Source organism: Dreissena polymorpha, chromosome 14 (genome assembly GCF_020536995.1).
Source record: "Dreissena polymorpha isolate Duluth1 chromosome 14, UMN_Dpol_1.0, whole genome shotgun sequence".
Lineage (NCBI taxonomy): Eukaryota > Metazoa > Mollusca > Bivalvia > Myida > Dreissenidae > Dreissena > Dreissena polymorpha.
In genome coordinates this window covers 26864229-26885096 of record NC_068368.1, presented here as the reverse complement: position 1 = coordinate 26885096, position 20868 = coordinate 26864229, and the positions used below count along the sequence as shown (strand labels likewise).

The following is a 20868-nucleotide window of genomic DNA, read 5'->3' as shown; positions in this document are numbered from 1 at the left end:
CCTTTTCACATTTAGGTAAATTGACAAAATTTTAAAAAGTTGTTTCACATTTGCAAATTTTCGTTTAAGTTATGATATTTGTGAGGAAACCGTAATACTGAACATTTACCATGCTCTATAATAGACTTTCTATGCATCTTTTGACGATTTAAAAACCTGAAAATTATTACCCAGCAAACATGCACATATGGGTCCCATATGGGCTGTTTCTGGGCAAACCCATATGGGTAAGCCCATATGGGAGTCATTTGGGACCAATATGGGCTAGCCCATATGGGAATGCCCACAAGGGTCCCATATAGGTCCCATATTATTGCGCTATCGGGAAAATATGTAAACTTGTATTTATTTGATTAAAAACTCATTTCTTAAAACGTATGTAGGACTTACTTTATCTAAACTGCGAATATTTTACCCAAAAATAGAAAATAAACGCATAAGCAAATAATATGCGGCCCATATGGGTCCCATACGGGTCCCATATGGGAGTCATTTGGGAGCTATATGGGCTTGCCCATGTGGGAATGCCGATAAGGGTCCCATATAGGTCCCATATTATTGCGCTATCACGAAAAAGATGTAAACTTGTATTTATTTGATTAAAAACTCATTTCTTAAAACGTATGCTGGACTAACTTGATCTAAACTGCTAATATTTTACCCAAAAATAGAAAATCAATGCATAAGCAAATAATATGCAGTCCATATAGGTCCCATATGGGTCCCATTTGGGCCGCCCAACAAAGCACAAAATCAGCTACCGGGCTGTTTCTGGGTAAACTCATATGGGTAAGCCCAAATGGGAGTCATTTGGGACCTATATGGGTAAGCCCATATGGGAATGTCTTTAAGGGTCCCATATAGGTCCCATATTATTGCGCTATCAGGAAAAAGATATAAACTTTTATTTATTTGATTAAAAACTAATTTCTTAAAACGTATGTATGACAAACTTGATCTCAACTGCTAATATTTTACCCAAAAATATAAAATCAATGCATAAGCAAATAATATGCAGCCCATATGGGTCCCATACGGGTCCCATTTTGGCCGACCAACAAAGGACAAAATCAGCTATCGGGTGCACATTTTTTGAAAATTCTGTTTTTGATATTGCCTTGTTTTAAATAATGTATATACTATGATTAATATGTAGTTATTTTCAAGAGATAATTTTAATTTAAATAATCGCGCAGAAAAATAAAGTATTTAAATAATATGCGCATGCGCAGGTCGATACATCTGTAGTCGAGAAGACGCTGGACGACCTGTAAATAAATCTCAAATACACACGCAGATGTTAATTCCGCCTCGCGAAAACATTCAAAACAAAAACACTCGAAACGGTAATTTGTTAAATTGTGATATTATACACGTAATTATATACATGTATTTCTTTTGAAATCAGATATATATTGCTGATCGCGCATTATTTATTCATCTGTTACTTCAATGAATACCTGTGTGTTTAATAATTTGAATTGCAAATTATTAGATTTCTTTATTCGCTTTGCCTTTGCCATGTACTTTCGCGACGTAAGTGACTAAGTCGTTACGTTCGATTGTCGCCATAGATCAATCTCTTAGTTAAACTGCTTAACTCAACTTGATTCTGCCTAAAATTCAATACAAACTATTTATGGAAGACAGGCGCATGTCTGAAAAAATGCAACACTTAATTAGAAATCATGCTAATGCATGAGAATCTTACTTATCTCATACATTGATAATATTAATTTAAACGTATTACATCAAAGACGTATAATATAATGTTTTTTTATTTATAGGTCTTTGATTACTTGCACGCAAGCCAAGGTTGTCGGCCCTGTGGACAAATTTTTATGATTATTTAAACACATATTTGCAGAATATTAAAAAAGTCTGTGTATTAAGAAATAATTAAATTCGTAATGTTTAATGTACAAATTTATTTCAGAAAATAAAATATTCACCACCGCCTCGTTTGCCAACATCGTCTTTACAAGGAATGTCCAGCAGTGCATGACAGAGGCCGGTCACTCCCATTCAGTCCAGGCAGCTGAAGAGCCTTCCCAAAGACAGTTCATAGGACAAAGTAACTGATTTTTGTGCTTGAAACTTTAACTTAAAATAATTTCAGTTTTGGAATTACTGCTTATAAAATACCTGATAGTTAATTACATAAATAATTGATGTAAACAGATAATCCAACTTAAAAAATATAAAATACACAGTCATTTAGTGATCTATAATAATACATACTTCTACTAATAAAAGAAACAAATTGACGTTGACGGGCATATAGGTGCAAGTTGCAATAATCAGCCCTAGCTGTACAACAGCTGTTGGGACAAATCGGGCCCGCTGCCGTTATATCGGCACACATCCGATATAATTATATCCGACCCAGCTGTGATATATATTATTGTCAACATAATTTTAGTTACAGTTGTTTTTTTACTCTGTCATCAGATGCAGTTACACAGATTTTAACGGTGTTGGAAACAATGAGAGACGAGAACAGGGAAATGAAGCGGATGCTGCAGCGGCTCTTGGCTAGGTCAGCTACTGATGACGAGCCAATGCAAACTGCCAGAGAACATCAGTCTTCCAATATGATAAATGGATGAGTTTGAAGAGCATCTTGGTGATGAAGCTACGATCCATCTTTTCTAGGACTGCTGCATAGTTCAAGTTTTTTATCAAATATATTAAGCAATGTTGTAAATGTAATTGACAGTTTTTTCTCCATTGATCCTAAACCATTCCTTTAAGGCTCATCTTCTAAGAAAGCATACAATCTTTTTTATCTGGAAATGAAACGGTATATATTCCTTTGCAAAAGAAGAAACAGCATTCCAGTTTTTGAAGGTTTAAAAGACATATATATATATATATATATATATATATATATATATATATATATATATATATATATATATATACTCATACTGGGTTAACTATAGGGTCTGTGATATATTTCCGGAGTGTTGGGTACTTCCCTTTCCCATGCTAGTATCCAACTGAAAAATAGCGAGTTTTATGCGAATTACCTTCAACAACCTATATATAACTCGAAACTTAATATATCTAGTTATTTCTGCAGACAAATAACATATACATTTTTTTACTTTAAACCTCGTATCTGGGTCCCCATGACCCAATTATTTTTTTATATATGTATACTCTGTGATACTTGATACCGACATACCGGGTCCCTGAGATAGTGTCACTTGAAATACGAAACATTGTTTGCTAAAAAATGAGTTGGCCTTGAGCATAGTTATATCTTGCGACACTCGCATTAGAATTGTGGTTAAGATCTTCTCGACCTCAAACTTTATATATTAAATCCTCACGATCAGATGTGTTTGTATTTGTGTGGCCTATGCATGAATCGCTCTGCATGGTTTCCTTGCATTATACATTTAATAACATTTTGAGTCGAATTCATTTTACAGAGGGAATGACACAATGGTGAACTAAATATGTGTTTAATGTTATTTTAATATTTTTTTGAATTTTTGCATTATTTGACTACGTATCGTGTTATTTTCTCCTGTTGCGTGATTTTGTAGTCGCCGGAACTTTTAAAAGCACAATGTCCTTGGTTAAACAATTGAGATAATGTAGGATAGAATCATCCTTGTAGAAATCATTGAATTATATAACAGTGGTGTCCGTGTGATGCAAGCAGCTATAATGAAACAGTTGTCGCTATAACAGTTTCATTGCAAAGATACGTAAAGGTAAAACAGTTGCGGATCGTTAATGGTAAATAGATATGACAACCAAAAACAAAACATTTATAGGATTATTAAATTGAAATGAAAAATAGAAGTCAAACGAATATTTAAACGTTATAACAATATGTATTTACTTATTGTGTTTAAACCTGACGTGATGTCACCCTGGCGTGACACGAGTATAAATGTTTTTTATGATAGCTTCGAAAAGGATTTCAAAGATAATGACTAAAACACGCAGCGATTCCTAGTACAAGAAGAGTACCGCTATTAAGACCACATTGAACACTGTAAATTGCAATTTTTCAAGATTGCATGGTCCCAAAGTATTGAATAAAGAACAAAATACCCTGTTAATTATGAAGTCCGACATGCTATTAAGACCAAGCTGAAAGTAGCGGAACTTTACTGTAGTTTTATGTGCCTTCGTGGAAAATGATCCAGTCATCGATATTCGGTCCACTTCCTCATGTCCAACAGAAAGATATTCATTTCGTGCTTTGAACTATTCTGAAGATTTTAGTCATAGTTATGTCATAAATATCGAATAGGGACTTGTAAAACCAGTTCTTTAACTTGCATTATTGCTTCGCAAGAATGGACCTGTAAAAATGCTTTCAAATTAGTTAAAAGGAAGGTATTTTGAAAAAAAATCTGATTTTGTCTTATAAACAAAAAAAAACAACATTGAATGTGATACATAACCCATCACAGTATCCAATAACAGACGGACGAAAAGATTTGAGTATAGCCTATACCACTTGCGACTGGGTATAATACATAAGAACCTCCAATAACTAAAGGCAGTGGCTAGTCGTACAGTCCCGTACGGCTAGACAAGAGGCTAACCGTACGGCCCCGTACGGCTAGACAATAGGCTAGCCTTACGGCGCTGTACGTATTATAGCCTTTCCTATTGAGATTGTCTAGCCGTACGGCTTATAAAGTATAGAATTGTCATTTAGTGCTGTTAATCAGTAATATGCAGCAAAGACAAATAAGCGCCCGAGCCGATTGTGACGAAGATATTTCGTACATATTTTCCTAAAATAAGGCTAGTATTCCACCAATCCGCATCCGCATCCGTATCCGCGTCAGTATCCGCAAAATCGTTATACGGACGCTATATTCCATTTATCCGCAAACGGATGCGGACGAGATACGGACGGCATTTAGCACGATGAGAGTAGCTGTCATCTAAAAAATAAACTGAAAATCTATCGAATTCGTGAAAAAATACCCGGAATTATACAACCAACGCAGTTCTGCATATCGTGACTCTGATTATACTTTAAAGTTTAAATGTATGGAAAATCATAGCCAAGGCACTAAAAGAAGATGTTTCAGGTATTTACCATTTGTATCCTTTTACGGACAGAACGATGATTTGTACCTTATATCTACTTAAATTCACGCTTAGCAGCTTGTCCTTCATTATAATTATCTCAATAATTATAATTTTTAGTTTTATCCATATACAAAAATAAAGATACGTTCGACGTATGCGGATAAATGGAATATAGCGTCCGTATATTTTGCGGATACGGATACATTTACAGATAGATGGAATAGTAGCCCAAGAATGCTCACTTGAGCGTTCTATTGCGGACGCCTATTCGCGTGCGGATACGGATGAATGGAATAAGTGCAGTGCATTTCTACTTGTTTTATTTTTTGCGGATGCGGATATGCGGTTGCGGACAGATGGAATAGTAGCCTATAACTGAAGCATTCGTATTTTTAGTTAGTGTTCGTGTGGCGAATAAATGGTTGCAGGAATTTATCAAAGCGCTGACGTCACTGTAGGTGTTCGTTGTTGTATAAGTTTAGACGCAACTCAGTTTAAAAAATTATGTTATAGCTTTTTATATTGCAAGTTTTGAATGGACACAATCCATTCAAAATTATAAAGAGTGTGTCTTAAAGCACAGGTTCAGATGTTTTTTTTTTAAATCATTAATAAAAAATAAATTTTTAGCTTCGTTTTGGGAAAACAGGGCTAAATGCTTATGCATAAATTGTCATCCCAGTACAAGAGACCCTTTAAACATTATAAAATAAGACATGTCGTCCTTGTTTAGCGTGTTTGCATTGCACAAGCTTATCAGTATGCACAGGCTTATCTTATTTGACATGCATTAAGCCCTGTTTTCTCTGAAAGCAGCCAGTATGTGCAGATTTTCAATGATAAACACTAGACTGGCCAATATCGTCTTACAAGCTGTTAAACTCTATTACTCATATACACCAACTGCAGTGCACCAGTGAGTTGTGGACTATAAACAGGCAAATGTGGTGGTTATCTTTCCTAGCAGACGCTAGTAGAATGTGTAGTCTGCTGCAACGGACAGTGGTTGTCTTTCCATGTCATAGTTAAAGGGATCTTTTCACGGTTTGGTAAATTGACAAAATTGAAAATAGTTGTTTCAGATTCGCAAATTTTCGTTTTAGTTATGATATTTGTGAGGAATCAGTATTACTGAACATTAACCATGGTCTAATATAGCCATTATATGCATCTTTTCACGATTTAAAAACCTAAAAATTATAGAGCGTTGCAACGCGAAACGATTGAATAATTTGGAGAGTTCTGTTGTTATCGTTTAAATTTGTGAAACTACGAAGATTGCTTATATCAGGTATAGAATACACCTCTCATGTATGCTTGGCAGGATAGCTCATTAGGCTAAAGCGTTTTTTACTCCAGGATTCCGGGGGTCACTGGTTCGAGCCCTTGTACGGGCTACTTTTTTCCATTTTTAAATTTTATTTTTGATTTTTTTTCTGGAGCGTTAAAAATCCAATGTTTACATTCATCAATATAAAGCATCTAATGACAAACTTCAAAACATGTCAAATCTGTGAAAAGGCCCCTTTAAGGCTTCTACGCACATACCGATTTGCAAAAACATTAGCGTTAGCTGACGCTCACACTAAAAATGAACCGTTAAACTAAATTTAGATTCACATCGTACATGCACGATTTACATGCTGGCGAATTCGACAGTACATACATTTTCGATTTCAGAATTTAATATCTGGCTTATTTTGCATATATCGACACATGTTCTTCTTAACTTTTATTTAAGTTTATGTTCAAATATATGTTTAATAAGTTGTTTTTTTTTATACACATTTTATGTAAATTAATAAATATTTGAAAAAATCGTATAATCTCGCTTTAAAAATTCGTCATCTTTCACGGCTTCCTTTCATGTCATACGGTTGCTTATTTGATTCATTAATTAGTCGACGTTCCTAAGGCGTGAAAAACCTGTATTAAAGAGTTGCGGCATCGATATTTTGAAATTTAATGACGACAGCCGTCAAAGTTACGTTCTAGAAATTGACTTACACACACATAATTTAAATCGGTTTCTAATTTGATTCTTTAATAAGACGACTTTCCTATGTAAGGAGTGAAAACTGTTTTAATTAGTTGCGGCATCGATATTATGAAATTCAATGACGGCCAAGGTACTTCTCAGAAATGGAGTCACACAAATAATTTAATTGTCGTTCAGACAATGGATAAATATATGGTTTCATACAGGCAATTTATCAGTTCACTGAAAATGGTTGTCTTTAACTTAGACAATATCCATAGGAAAGGCTATACGTACAGAGCCGTACGGCAAACCTATTGTCTACCCGTACGGGGCCGTGCGGCTAGCCTCTTGTCTAGCCGTACGACTAGCCACTGTAAAATGTATAGTTATTTCATTTTCATTTTACAAATGTCTTTAAAAATATATTTAAATTTTCTCTATCATGGAAGTGTCATTTATTCATACAACACATGACAAATTATAACAACAATATATGTTAAAATTATCTGACCCTTGTCAGACGTTTTATTATGAAACTAATAAATGATATGCATGATTGTCAGATTGTGAAATGCTCAATTCAAGTATTATATAAGAGATAAATGGTGACGGACCCATGACAAACAAATAATTGGAGATAGTAGTAACAATCCATCATAAGTTGCAGTACGAACTAAATGATTATCATGAAAATAAAAACTGATTTAACAAGCAAATTCGTTGAATTGATATCCCCCGCCATTATACTTCTGGATACAAGTTATGGCTCTGGACACACAAAAAAAGCATTTTTTTCAAATACAAAGGGTCATAACTCCGCTATTAATCAAGGATGTACAATGCCATTTGGCGTGCATCATCCTCTTATCCATATATATATACTCGTACCAAGTTTCAATGAAATCTGCTAAAGCACTTCCAAGATATGGTTCCGGACACAAAAGTGCCGGACGGACAGACGGAAAGACGGACAATGCCAAATTAATATCCCTCCGCTGTTGGCGGGGGATCACAAAAATTAAGCAAAATTAATTACATACACAACAAGATGCGTTTGTGAAACCCAATGCCCCGTATATAACGTTTGACCTTGAAGGATGACCTTGACCCTTCACCACTCAAAATGTGCAGCTCCATGAGATACACATGCATGTCAAATATAAAATTGCTAGCTTCAATATTGCAGAAGTAACATAACATGAGCAATTTTGACCCATATATTTGACCTTGAAGGATGACCTTGACCTTTCACCACTCAAAATGTGCAGCTCTATGAGATACATATGCATGCCAAATATCAAGTTGCTATCTTCAATAGTGCAAACGTATTCATAAAATAAGCGATTTGGGCCACATATATTTAACCTCTGACCTTGAAGGATGACTTTGACCTTTCAACACTCAAAATTTGCAGCTCCATGAGATACACATGCATGCCAAATTTCAAGTTGCTATCTTCAATATTGCAAAAGTATTAATAAAATAAGCGATTTGGGCCACATATATTTGACCTCTGACCTTGAAGGATGACCTTGACCTTTCACCACTCAAAATGTGCAGCTCAATGAGATACACATGCTTGGCAAATATCAAGTTGCTATCTTCAATATTGCAAAAGAATTCATAAAATGAGCGATTTTGGCCACATATATTTGACCTCTGACCTTGAAGGATGACCTTGACCTTTCACCAATGATAATGTGCAGCTTCAGGAGATGCATTTGCATGCCAAATATCAAGTTGCTACTTTCAATATTGCAAAATGTTAAAGTTGGCATAAACAGACCAACCAACCAATCAACAGACCGACAGAGCAAAAACAACATGTCCCCCACTACTATAGTGGGGGACATAAAAATAGACTGATCCTACAAGCAAACCCCATATTTACACAGAACAATGTCTGAATTGACATAAATTTGGACAAAAAACATGCATTTTCCTGGATTTGAAGCACAGACCTTTTGATTGCAAACAACAGTCTTACTTACTAAGACATTTCTGAAAATTACACGTTGCCAGCAAAGTACATTTTTAAATCAGATATGCAATGTCATGTCCTTACCAAATTGTACTAGAGCTGTTTTCACTTCGAGTTTGCAAACAGCCTTAAAATATAAACTAAACACTAGAAAAGAATCTTTAACAAGGGCTGTTTGTAAAACAAGCATGCCCCCCATATGGGCTGTCCGTTGTAGTGGCAGCCATTGTGTGAATACGTTTTTTGTCACTGTGACCTTGACCTTTGACCTAGTGACCTGAAAATCAATAGGGGTCATCTGTGAGTCACGATCAATGTACCTATGAAGTGTCATGATCCTAGGCAAAAGCGTTCTTGAGTTATCATCCGAAAATCATTTTACTATTTCGGGTCACCGTGACCTTGACCTTGTGACCTCAAAATCAATAAGGGTCATCTGTGAGTCATGATCAATCTACCTGTGAAGTTTCATGATCCTAGGCATATGCGTTCTTGAGTTATCATCTGAAAACCATTTTACTATTTCGGGTCACCGTGACCTTGACCTTTGACCTAGTGACCTCAAAATCAATAGGGGTCATCTGCAAGTCATGATCAATCTAGCCATGAAGTTTCATGATCCTAGGCGTATGAATTTTTGAGTTATCATCCGGAAACCATTTTACTATTTTGGGTCACCGTGACCTTGACCTTTGACCTCAAAATCAATAGGGGTCATCTGCGAGTCATGATCAATGTACCTATGGAGTTTCATGATCCTAGGCCCAAGCGTTCTTGAGTTATCGTCTGACAACCACCTGGTGGACGGACCGACAAACTGACATACCGACAGACCGACCGACATGAGCAAAGCAATATACCCCCTCTTCTTCGAAGGGGGGCATAATGAGATAAAAGTGCACTTACAAAATCAAAGTCTTTCATTTTGAAAACCAATAGACAGAATTATAACATATAAAAAGTATACAATCTTCAGTACACTGATCAACAAATTAAAACATTTTAAATCATACAATTTGCATAAAATTCAAAGCTTGATATCTCAAAAACTTATCCACAATATTGAAAGATATTAAGAATCTTACAATCTGCATCATAACTAAAGCTCAATATCTTATAAAACTGATTGACTAAACTGCAACATTTTACAAATTATTTAATCTACAAAAAATGAAAAACTTCATATTTCAAAATTCAACCGACAGCATTGACACATATTTAGAATCATACAAAGTTAAAGCTTCAAATGTCAACTTGAAATGAGTCCAAAGTACACGGACTTTAGTGAAACACTGGTAAGGGACTAAAAAGGCAGTTAACAACAAGAGCTGTGTTCGTAAAACACAATCCCCCTTACTGCGCCGCTTTGAAGCCATATATTCGACCTATGACATTGAATTATGACCTTGACCTTTCACCACTCAAAATGTGCAGCTCCATGAGATACACATGCTTGCCAAATATGAAGTTGCTATCTTCAATATTGCAAAAGTATTCATAAAATGAGCGATTTTGGCCACATATATTTGACCTCTGACCTTGACCTTTCAGAAAATTAAAATGTGCAGCTCTATGAGATACATATGCATGCCAAATATCAAGTTGCTATCTTCAATATTGCAAAAGTTATTGCAAATGTTAAAGTTGGCGTAAACAGATCAACCAACCAACCAACAGACAGGACAAAAACAATATGTCCCCCACTACTATAGTGAGGGACATAAAAATAGACTGAACCTTCAAGCAAACCCCAAATTTACATAGAACAATGTCTGAATCGCCATAAATTTGGACAAAAAACATGCATTACCCTGTATTTGAAGCACAGACCTTTTGATTGCAAACAACAGTCTTACTAAGACATTTCAGAAAATTACACGTTGCCAGCAAAGTACATTTTAAAATCAGATATGCAATGTCATGTCCTTACCAAATTGTAATAGAACTGTTTTCACTTCGAGTTTGCAAACAGCCTTAAAATATAAACTAAACACTAGAAAAGAATCTTTCAGGAGATAAAAGTGCACTTACAAAATCAAAGTCTTTCATTTTGAAAACCAATAGACAGAATTAAAACATAAAAATTATGCAATCTTCATTACACTGATCAACACCATTAAAACATTTTAAAATCATACAATTTGCATAAAACTCAAAGCTTGATATCTCAAAAACTTATCCACAATATTGAAAGATATTAAGAATCTTACAATCTGCATCATAACTAAAGCTCAATATCTTATAAAACTGATTGACTAAACTGCAACATTTTACAAATTATTTAATCTACAAAAAATGTAAAACTTCATATTTCAAAATTCAACTGACAGCATTGACACATATTTAGAATCATACAAAGTTAAAGCTTCAAATGTCAACGTGAAAAACACATCCAAGATATCATTTAAACTAATATACTGACAAAGTTTCAAGAAGATTCATAAGTCCATATAAGGAAAAATGCCCCGCCCACTGGTGGCCATGTTTTTCTTAGCAACTGGAACCAATTTCAAACTTGTCCAAATATCATTGGGACAAATCTTCTGACAAAGTGTCATGATGATCGTACAATAAATATGGCTTCTAGAGTTTAACAGGGTTTTACTTTAGCCATATAAGGAAAAATACCACGCCCCCTTAGTGGCCATGTTTTTCCACCAACTAGAACCATTTTTGAACTCATCCAAGATATCATTAGGACAAATCATCTGACCAAGTTTCATAATAATCGGAAAATAAATGTGGCCTACAGAGTGTTTACAATGTTTTAGTAAAGCATGATACATAACCATATTAGGAAAAATGCCCCGCCCCCTGGTGGCCATGTTTTTTAAGCAAACGAAACTATTTTTGAACTAATCCAAGATATCATTAGGACAAATCTTCTGACCAAGTTTCATGAAGATAAGAAAATAAATGTGGCCTATAGAGTGTTAACAAAGTTTTACTATAGCCATATAAGGTAAAATGCCCCACCCCCTGGCGGACATGTTTTTCAACCAACCAGCATCATTTTTTAACTTGTCTACGATATTTTTTGGGATGAATATTCTGACCAAGTTTCATGAAGATCGGAAAATAAATGTGGCCTCAAGAGTGTTAACAAGATTTTACTATAGCCATATATAGCCATATAAGGAAAAATGCCCCGCCCTTTGGCAGCCATGTTTTTCAAGCAAACGTAACCATTTTCAGCTCGTCTAAGATATCATTGAGACCAAACTTCTGACCAAATTTCATGAAGAATGGACAATAAATGTGGCCTCTAGAGTGTTAGCAATGTTTAACTAAAGACATAATGAAAACTCCCCCGCCCCTTGGCGGCCATGTTTTTTCACTGATCTGGACCATTTTCAAACTCGTCCAAAATATAAATAAAACCAATGTTTTGACCAAGTTTCATGATGATTAGGCAAACATTTTGACTTCTAAAGTGTTCACAAGGTTTCTCTATAGCCATATAAGGAAAACTGCCCCGCCCCTGGCGGCCATGTTTTTCAACGGACCGGAACCAATTTTTAACTAAACCAAAATATCATTTAGACAAACATTTTGACAAAGTTACATGAAGATTGGACTTCTACAGTGTTCACAAGTTTTTTTGTTGTTTTTTTGACCTAGTGACCTAATTTTTGACCCAGCATGACCCAGTTTCGAACTCAGTCGAGGTATCAATGTGACAAATGTTCTGCAAAATTTCATGAAGATCAGACAATAAATGTGGCATCTAGAGTGTTCACAAGGCAAAATGTTGACGACATACAACGCACAACGGACAAAAGGCAATCACAAAAGCTCACCATGAGCATGTTGCACTCAGGTGAGCTCAAAAGTTATGGCCAATTTTAAAGTTTTCAGACGGACGGACAGAAGCAATATATTTAACATTTAACCTTGAAGGATTACCTTGACCTTCACTTTTCACCACTCAATATGTGCAGCTTCACAAGATGCACATGCATGCCAACTGGAGCTTTGTCACAGACGTGACATATACCCCCACATAACGCATTGACACAGACTATTTTGTATGCTGTCTTCACAAAACAAGATAATACAATTTATGGCGATTTTTTAAGAATCATTATGCCATTATCATTTATAGCCATTTTTACCTTTGAACTCTTGAATTGTTTCACATGACAAGCCTTCCAATGACTTTGAACAAAATTGATGTACAGAGTCATTTTAAAATCTTACAATGAATGACATATTTATGACCCAGACAAGATAATTTATTGCCATTTTTGACCTTTGAACTAAAACTACAACTTTGAGTTTGAAGATATCGACGTAATTCTTTTGCGCGACACACTGTCAAATGATAGTGAACAAAAGAGCCAACGATTTTAAAATCGCACAATAAACAACATAGTTATTGCCCAGACAAGCTCAATTATGGCCATTTTTTACCTTTAAACTCAAATTGTGCCCTTGTTCTTGGAAATATCGACGTAATTCTTTCGCCCGACACACTGTTCAATGATGGTGAACAAATGTGCCAAATGATTTTAAAATCTCACAATAAAAAACAAAGCTATGGCCCGGACAAGCATTTGACCTTTGAACTCCCAAGTGTGACCTTGACCTTTGAGATATTGACGTAATTTCTTTTAACGCGACACACCGTTCCATGATGGTGAACAAATGTACCGAGTCATTTAAAAATGTAACGATAAATAACATAGCTATGGTCCGTACAAACTTACAGTTTAAAACATACTAAGTGACCCCATGACCTAGTTTTTGACCTGGCATGACCCATATTCAAACTTGATCTAGACATTATCTACATACAACTACTGACCAAGTTTGGTGAAGATCGGATGAAATATCGGGACAGACCGACAAACGTGACTCCTATATAGCCCCCATTACCAATTGTAATAGGGGTATAAATATCAAGTTGCTATGTTCAATATTGAAAAAGTTATGGCCATATAAGTTTTCGGCCAGATGGACAGACTGACTGACTGACGGACAGTTCAACTGCTATATGCCACCCTACCAGGGGCATAAACATATTCCACAGTTCAACAATTCTTTTTCCATTTTTGTTTTTCCATAATAATGTTATGGACCCTTGCCCTTATCTGGGCCACTGTTCTTCCGGTAAGTATTTTTAGGGACCCCATTATTTTTGAGCCAGATGGCATTTTTTTTTCTCTTAATTCATCTCTAAAAAGGTTCATGAAACATATGTTCTCTTCGCTGGCCCACTTTCGTTTCATTCCTTTTCTTGTCCCTGTCCCTAAAACAAGAATAGATATAAAAAATAAAATAGCAATGAGTATCATGTCAGTGTTTTTTTCAGTTTTGGGGAAAAGGGGTCGGGTCCCCTGAGAGGGGGATAATTCACGTGTAAAAGGGGAAATTTCAATGCTAAGCAAGTAACATACAAAATCAAGTTGTAACACCATAATTCACCATACACAGAGAGAAAAACATTATTCCAACTTTTTTTGTCATCAACATGTTATGTTTATGTTCAAAGATCAACATTTTTTGGCTTTTCTGTGAATTATTTAAACGAGGTATTGATTAAAATTGAACTACACTTCCAAGAGGGGAAATTTTCAAATATTTTTGGGAAAAATATACACTCTAAGCAGCAAACTCATTTGTTCAGTGACTGTAAGCCCTTTATTTTGTTGACTTTTCTACTGAATTGATCCTTGCACACAAAGTATCAACATAAGTCAGTGTTCTGCCGTGGATGCGCCCTTGTGTTATTGTCGCAAAAAACAAATATTTGTCCCCACCCGTTTTCTGTATATGGGTCCGCGGGCGCACATGAATTAGAAATAAAAACTAATCGATTCAATTTGTAAGTCGGTAAAGTAATCGAGTGAATGTGTAACCAGAACAAACTATTTCATTGGACATGACGTCATTTCGCAGCCAATGGTTAATTTATTTAATATTAACACTCTATTTCATTGGTAAGTTGAGATTATAACAACCAATCAGATATCAAGGAAATTTCCGAACCTATCAAAATGGCTTAAAGTGACAGGCCAAAGAAAACAAAATCCTTTTTTTTTTTTTCCTCCGGCAAGTAAAATTAGAAAATATGACAATAGTATTAACAACCCAACAGAGTCTTCCCAAGTCCCAACATCGTTTAGCAATTACGAAAAAAGTCTGCCCCTAAACGTACATTCCAAGAAAATTGGCTTCAAAAATGTCCTTGGTCACTGTTTGACAACAACAAAATGACATGCAGATTGTGCATAAAGCAAAAAAGAAAACGCCTTTACTATCGGTATTTCTAATTATCGAACAAGTACTTTGACATGCGGAGTCCAATGACCATAATTTTTTTCAAAGTTTTGTAAATATGTTGACAACTGTTTGACAGTGTTAAAAAGTTTTTTGAATGTTCCAGTTTTAATAACAATGTTACAACCTGACTGTAAGAAGTTTAAGCACGTTTAAAAGTTCAAGTTAAAGGTTATTAGTTTCCACACATTTAATTCTGCTACAAAAATATTTCTGTGTCCCCATATTTTTTCTTTTTGTCCCCACTTTTGTAATCCTAAAGGGTCCCCAACAGTAAAATTTCACAGCAGAACACTGCAAGTGATACAATGATTGAATATTGTAGAGCAAGGGTTTCCTGATAAAAATGCACAAAACCTGAACATGTTAGGAGGTAAAATGAACTAACTGAAACTGTTTTAACACCAGTTTAAACCAATTTTTCACACATATAAGAACTGACAGTTCGCAGAACTATCATTTCTTGGAAGAACAAGTACTAAACATTAACTTTCATAGCAAACTGCCTACTTTGTACTTTACAAGGACTTTTACAAGCACATTGTTGTAACCCTGTAGATCACAGAGGAGGTCGTCTAGAGCATCACACTTGACTTGGACTACTCATTTACTTTAATACAGTCATGACATAAGACTCTGTCACATAATGATAGAAAATGCAGAGAAACCCGTCTTCAAATTTAGTTCATACCTTGAGGATTTGGCTGCCTCATTTCATCATGGGTCAGACTGGCTGGCCCTTCACTGGCAGCAGTTGACATGGACTCTGAAAGAACCAAAGTGAAACCTGTAGATTGCATATGATCAGCACAGTCAACACTGGCATGTTGTATCATGAGAGGCTCTGACTCCTGTACAGATTCTAGACTGTGGGTGTCTTCAACAGTTGCCTCAATGACTGTAAACATATAATGTCAACAGTGGGGTCTTGTATGTCTATTATCCATTGGTGGATCTTGCTGAAATCTATAGAAAACATGCATGCCCCCCATATGGGCTGTCCGTTGTAGTGGCAGCCATTGTGTGAATACGTTTTTTGTCACTGTGACCTTGACCTTTGACCTAGTGACCTGATAATCAATAGGGGTCATCTGCAAGTCACGATCAATGTACCTATGAAGTGTCATGATCCTAGGCAAAAGCGTTCTTGAGTTATCATCGGAAAATCATTTTACTATTTCGGGTCACCGTGACCTTGACCTTTTGACCTCAAAATCAATAGGGGTCATCTGCAAGTCATGATCAATGTACCTATGATGTTTCATGATCCTAGGCCCAAGCGTTCTTGAGTAATCGTATGACAACCACCTGGTGGACAGACGGACCGATCGACATGAGCAAAGCAATATACCCCCTCTTCTTCGAAGGGTGGCATAAATATATATTGGCTTGGACAACAGAAAATTGTACTAGAATATATAGTCTACAGTTGGGTCATGTCTTTATCATCAATAGATGGGCCTTTATTATATGACAACAGAAATACCATGGGTCAGACTGGCTGGCTCTTCACTTGGCTCCCTCCTATCATGGGTCAGACTGGCTGGCTCTTCACTTGGCTCCCTCCTATCATGGGTCAGACTGCCTGGCTCTTCACTGTCAGCAGTTGACATGGACTCTGAAAGAACCAAAGTGAAACCTGTAGATTGCATATGATCAGCACAGTCAACACTGGCATGTTGTATCATGAGAGGCTCCGACTCCTGTATAGATTCTAGACTGTGGGTGTCTTCAACAGTTGCCTCAATGCCTGTAAACATATAATGTCAACAGTGGGGTCTTGTATGTCTATTATCCATTGGTGGGTCTTGCTGAAATCTATAGAAAACATGCATGCCCCCCATATGGGCTGTCCGTTGTAGTGGCAGCCGTTGTGTGAATACGTTTTTTGTCACTGTGACCTTGACCTTTGACCTAGTGACCTGAAAATCAATAGGGGTCATCTGCGAGTTACGATCGATGTACTTATGAAGTGTCATGATCCTAGGCAAAAGCGTTCTTGAGTTATCATCCGAAAATCATTTTACTATTTCGGGTCACCGTGACCTTGACCTTTGACCTTGTGACCTCAAAATCAATAGGGGTCATCTGCGAGTCATGATCAATCTACCTATGAAGTTTCATGATCCTAGGCATATGCTTTCTTGAGTTATCATCCGAAAACCATTTTACTATTTCGGGTCACCGTGACCTTGACCTTTGACCTAGTGACATCAAAATCAATAGGGGTCATCTGCGAGTAATGATCAATCTACCCATGAAGTTTATGATCCTAGCCGTATGCGTTCTTGAGTTATCATCCGGAAACCATTTTACTATTTCGGGTCACCGTGACCTTGACCTTTGACCTCAAAATCTATAGGGGTCATCTGCGAGTAATGATCAATCTACCCATGAAGTTTCATGATCCTAGGCGTATGCGTTCTTGAGTTATCATCCAGAAACCATTTTACTATTTCGGGTCACTGTGACCTTGACCTTTGACCTAGTGACCTCAAAATCAATAGGGGTCATCTGCGAGTCATGATCAATCTACTGACAAATTGTACTAGAATATATAGTCTACAGTTGGGTCATGTCTTTATCATCAATAGGTGGGCCTTTATTCTATGATAACAGAAATACCATGGGTCAGACTGGCTGGCTCTTCACTTGGCTTCCTCCTATCATGGCTCAGACTGGCTGGCTCTTCACTTGGCTCCCTCCTATCATGGGTCAGACTGCCTGGCTCTTCACTGTCAGCAGTTGACATGGACTCTGAAAGAACCAAAGTGAAACCTGTAGATTGCATTCGATCAGCACAGTTAACACTGGCCTGTTGTATCATGAGAGGCTCTGACTCCTGTATAGTTGCCTCAATGCCTGTAAGCATATAATGTCAACAGTGGGGTCTTGTATGTCTATTATCCATTGGTGGGTCTTGCTGAAATCTATAGAAACAAGGGCTGTTTGTAAAACATGCATGCCCCACATATGGGCTGTCCGTTGTACTGGCAGCCATTGTGTGAATACGACTTTTGTCACTGTGACCTTGACCTTTGACCTAGTGACCTGAAAATCAATAGGGGTCATCTGCAAGTCACGATCAATGTACCTATGAAGTGTCATGATCCTAGGCAAAAGCGTTCTTGAGTTATCATTCGAAAATCATTTGACTATTTCGGGTCACTGTGACCTTGACCTTTGACCATGTGACCTCAAAATCTATAGGGTTCATCTACGAGTCATGATCAATCTACCCATGAAGTTTCATGATCCTAGGCGTATGCGTTCTTGAGTTATAATCCGGAAACCATTTTACAATATCGATCACCGTGACCTTGACCTAGTGACCTCAAAATCAATAGGGGTCATCTGCAAGTCATGATCAATGTACCTATGATGTTTCATGATCCTAGGCCCAAGCGTTCTTGAGTTATCGTATGACAACCACCTGGTGGACGGACGGACCGATCGACATGAGCAAAGCAATATACCCCCTCTTCTTCGAAGGGTGGCATAAATATATATTGGCTTGGACAACAGAAAATTGTACTAGAATATATAGTCTACAGTTGGGTCATGTCTTTATCATCAATAGGTGGGCCTTTATTATGAACGTCTCGATGAGGTACTGATGTAGAAGAAAATCAATACATACATTAGAGACCCGAACAAATTCATGAGCCACATTCTGGGTCGTAACGTAACAAGGGCCGTAACGGTAAAGATTTTAATTGCATTTGTACTTAGCAGAGTTCCGAAGTACAGTCTATTACAAGATAAATCTGAGCCGATTTTAAAAAACGTATAGCAAATTTTGTAATTTAATGACGACCTGCTCCATGAAGTTTACTTTCAGTTTAGAGCCGCCGTGATCAGTAACATTTTTGTGTTTTGCATCCGATTTGAATGTTCTCCAAAAAATATAATAATAAATTCACATGTCTACTCAATAGCTATGTATTTTAAGAACACATTTCGCGAGAATTTCTCACGAAAAATGACATGTACAATGTTTAAATCAAAGTTTTAAGCTGTGATTAAAAGTTTCAAAAACACCCAATGCGCCCTTTTTAAGAGAATCTCCGTGCAAAATGCCCTTTTTTCAAGTCATGCGCCATGCCCCTCTGCCTTTCTAGATGAAACACTACAAGCTAACTCCAATATAACCCCCTAAACTTCGTTTGTGGGGGTATAATAAAATCATTCTCAAAAGTTAAATAATATCTTTTGTAGTTGTAGATTATTCGGGTATTAATCCTCTCATTTCACAAATAAACTGTTCATAACAGATGAGATGGCAAGCATAAATGCCTTAATGAACACAAAATATTTTGCATGTTGTCTTCACAAAAAACAGCCCAAACCATGCTCAATGTTAACTAGAAATGGCGCGGCAGAGGCCGACGCGTATCCCCACGCCGAATGTTTGACCTAGGTGTGCCCCAGGGTTGGTAATGGGGCCATGCATAGCTGAGATTGACCGTATTGTCATAAGAGAAGTTCATCATCAATTAGAAGTGAATTGGTGTAGAAATGAAGAAGTTATAGTAAAAGGCAATTTTGGGTGGGTGTGACATATGTGGGCAGGGCGCCCCAGGGTTGGTAATGGGGCCATGCATAGTTGAGATTGACCGTATTGTCATAAGAGAGGTTCAGTATCAATTTGAAGTGAATCGGTGTATAAATGAAGAAATTATAGTAAAAGGCAATTTTGGGTGGGTGTGGTCTATGTGGGCGGGGCGCCCCAGGGTTGGTAATGGGGCCATGCATAGTTGAGATTGACTGTATTGTCATAAGAGAAGTTCAATATCAATTTTAAGTGAATCGGTGTAGAAATGAAGAAATTATAGTAAAGGCAATTTTGGGTGGGTGTGGTCTATGTGGGCGGGGCCCCAGGGTTGGTTATGGGGCCATGCATTGTTGAGATTGACCCTAATGTCATAAGAGAAGTTCAGTATCAATTTGAAGTGAATCCGTGTAGAAATGAAAAAAATATAGTAAATGGAATTTTTTGGTGGGTGTGGCCTATGTGGGCGGGCGCCCCAGGGTTGGGATTGGGGCCATGCATAGTTGAGATTGACCCTAATGTCATAACAAAAGTTCAGTATCAATTTGAAGTGAATCCGTGTAGAAATGAAAAAATTATAGTAAATGGAAATTTTTGGTGGGTGTGGCCTATGTGGGCGGGGCGCCCCAGGGTTGGGAATGGGGCCATGCATGGTTGAGATTGACCGTATTGTCATAGGTGAGGTCCAGTATCAATTTGAAGTGAATCGGTGTAGAAATAAAGAAGTAAATGTAAAATAACCTAAAAAAATGAGTGATAATTTCTGACGCGGCCCCACCCCAACCCCTATAACTTTTGACCCAGGGGTCAGATCAAAATTCCAAATAGTGCAGGGTCGCACATATGCTCATAGCTACCATGTGTGTAAATTTCAAGGTTCTAGTGCTTTAGTGTAGGAGGAGATAGTGGCCAGGACGGACGGACAGACGGACAGACGGACGGACAGACGGACGGACGGACGGCGGAGATCACCACAATATCCCCACCTTTTTTTCAAAA

General features: G+C 37.0%; 1 protein-coding gene and 1 long non-coding RNA gene across 2 annotated transcripts in view; one reads left to right on the top strand and one right to left on the bottom strand.

Annotated features, from left to right (window-relative positions):
* Positions 1-1314: 1314 nt before the first annotated feature.
* On the top strand, positions 1315-2554 carry LOC127857551 (uncharacterized). The gene is made up of 3 exons (XR_008038423.1): positions 1315-1346; positions 1937-2074; positions 2452-2554. It is a non-coding gene; the product is annotated as an uncharacterized LOC127857551 (long non-coding RNA).
* A 4996-nt stretch (positions 2555-7550) lies between these two features.
* Positions 7551-20868, bottom strand: part of LOC127857242 (uncharacterized) — a 55047-nt gene continuing 41729 nt past the window's right edge. The window contains exons 4-7 of the mRNA XM_052393659.1: positions 17943-18074; positions 16804-16935; positions 16009-16083; positions 7551-14286 (exon numbers count right to left, since the gene is read on the bottom strand). Coding sequence (XP_052249619.1) covers positions 14069-14286; positions 16009-16083; positions 16804-16935; positions 17943-18074 — 557 coding nt within the window. The 3' untranslated portion in view covers positions 7551-14068. The remainder of the gene's footprint in view (positions 14287-16008; positions 16084-16803; positions 16936-17942; positions 18075-20868) is intronic.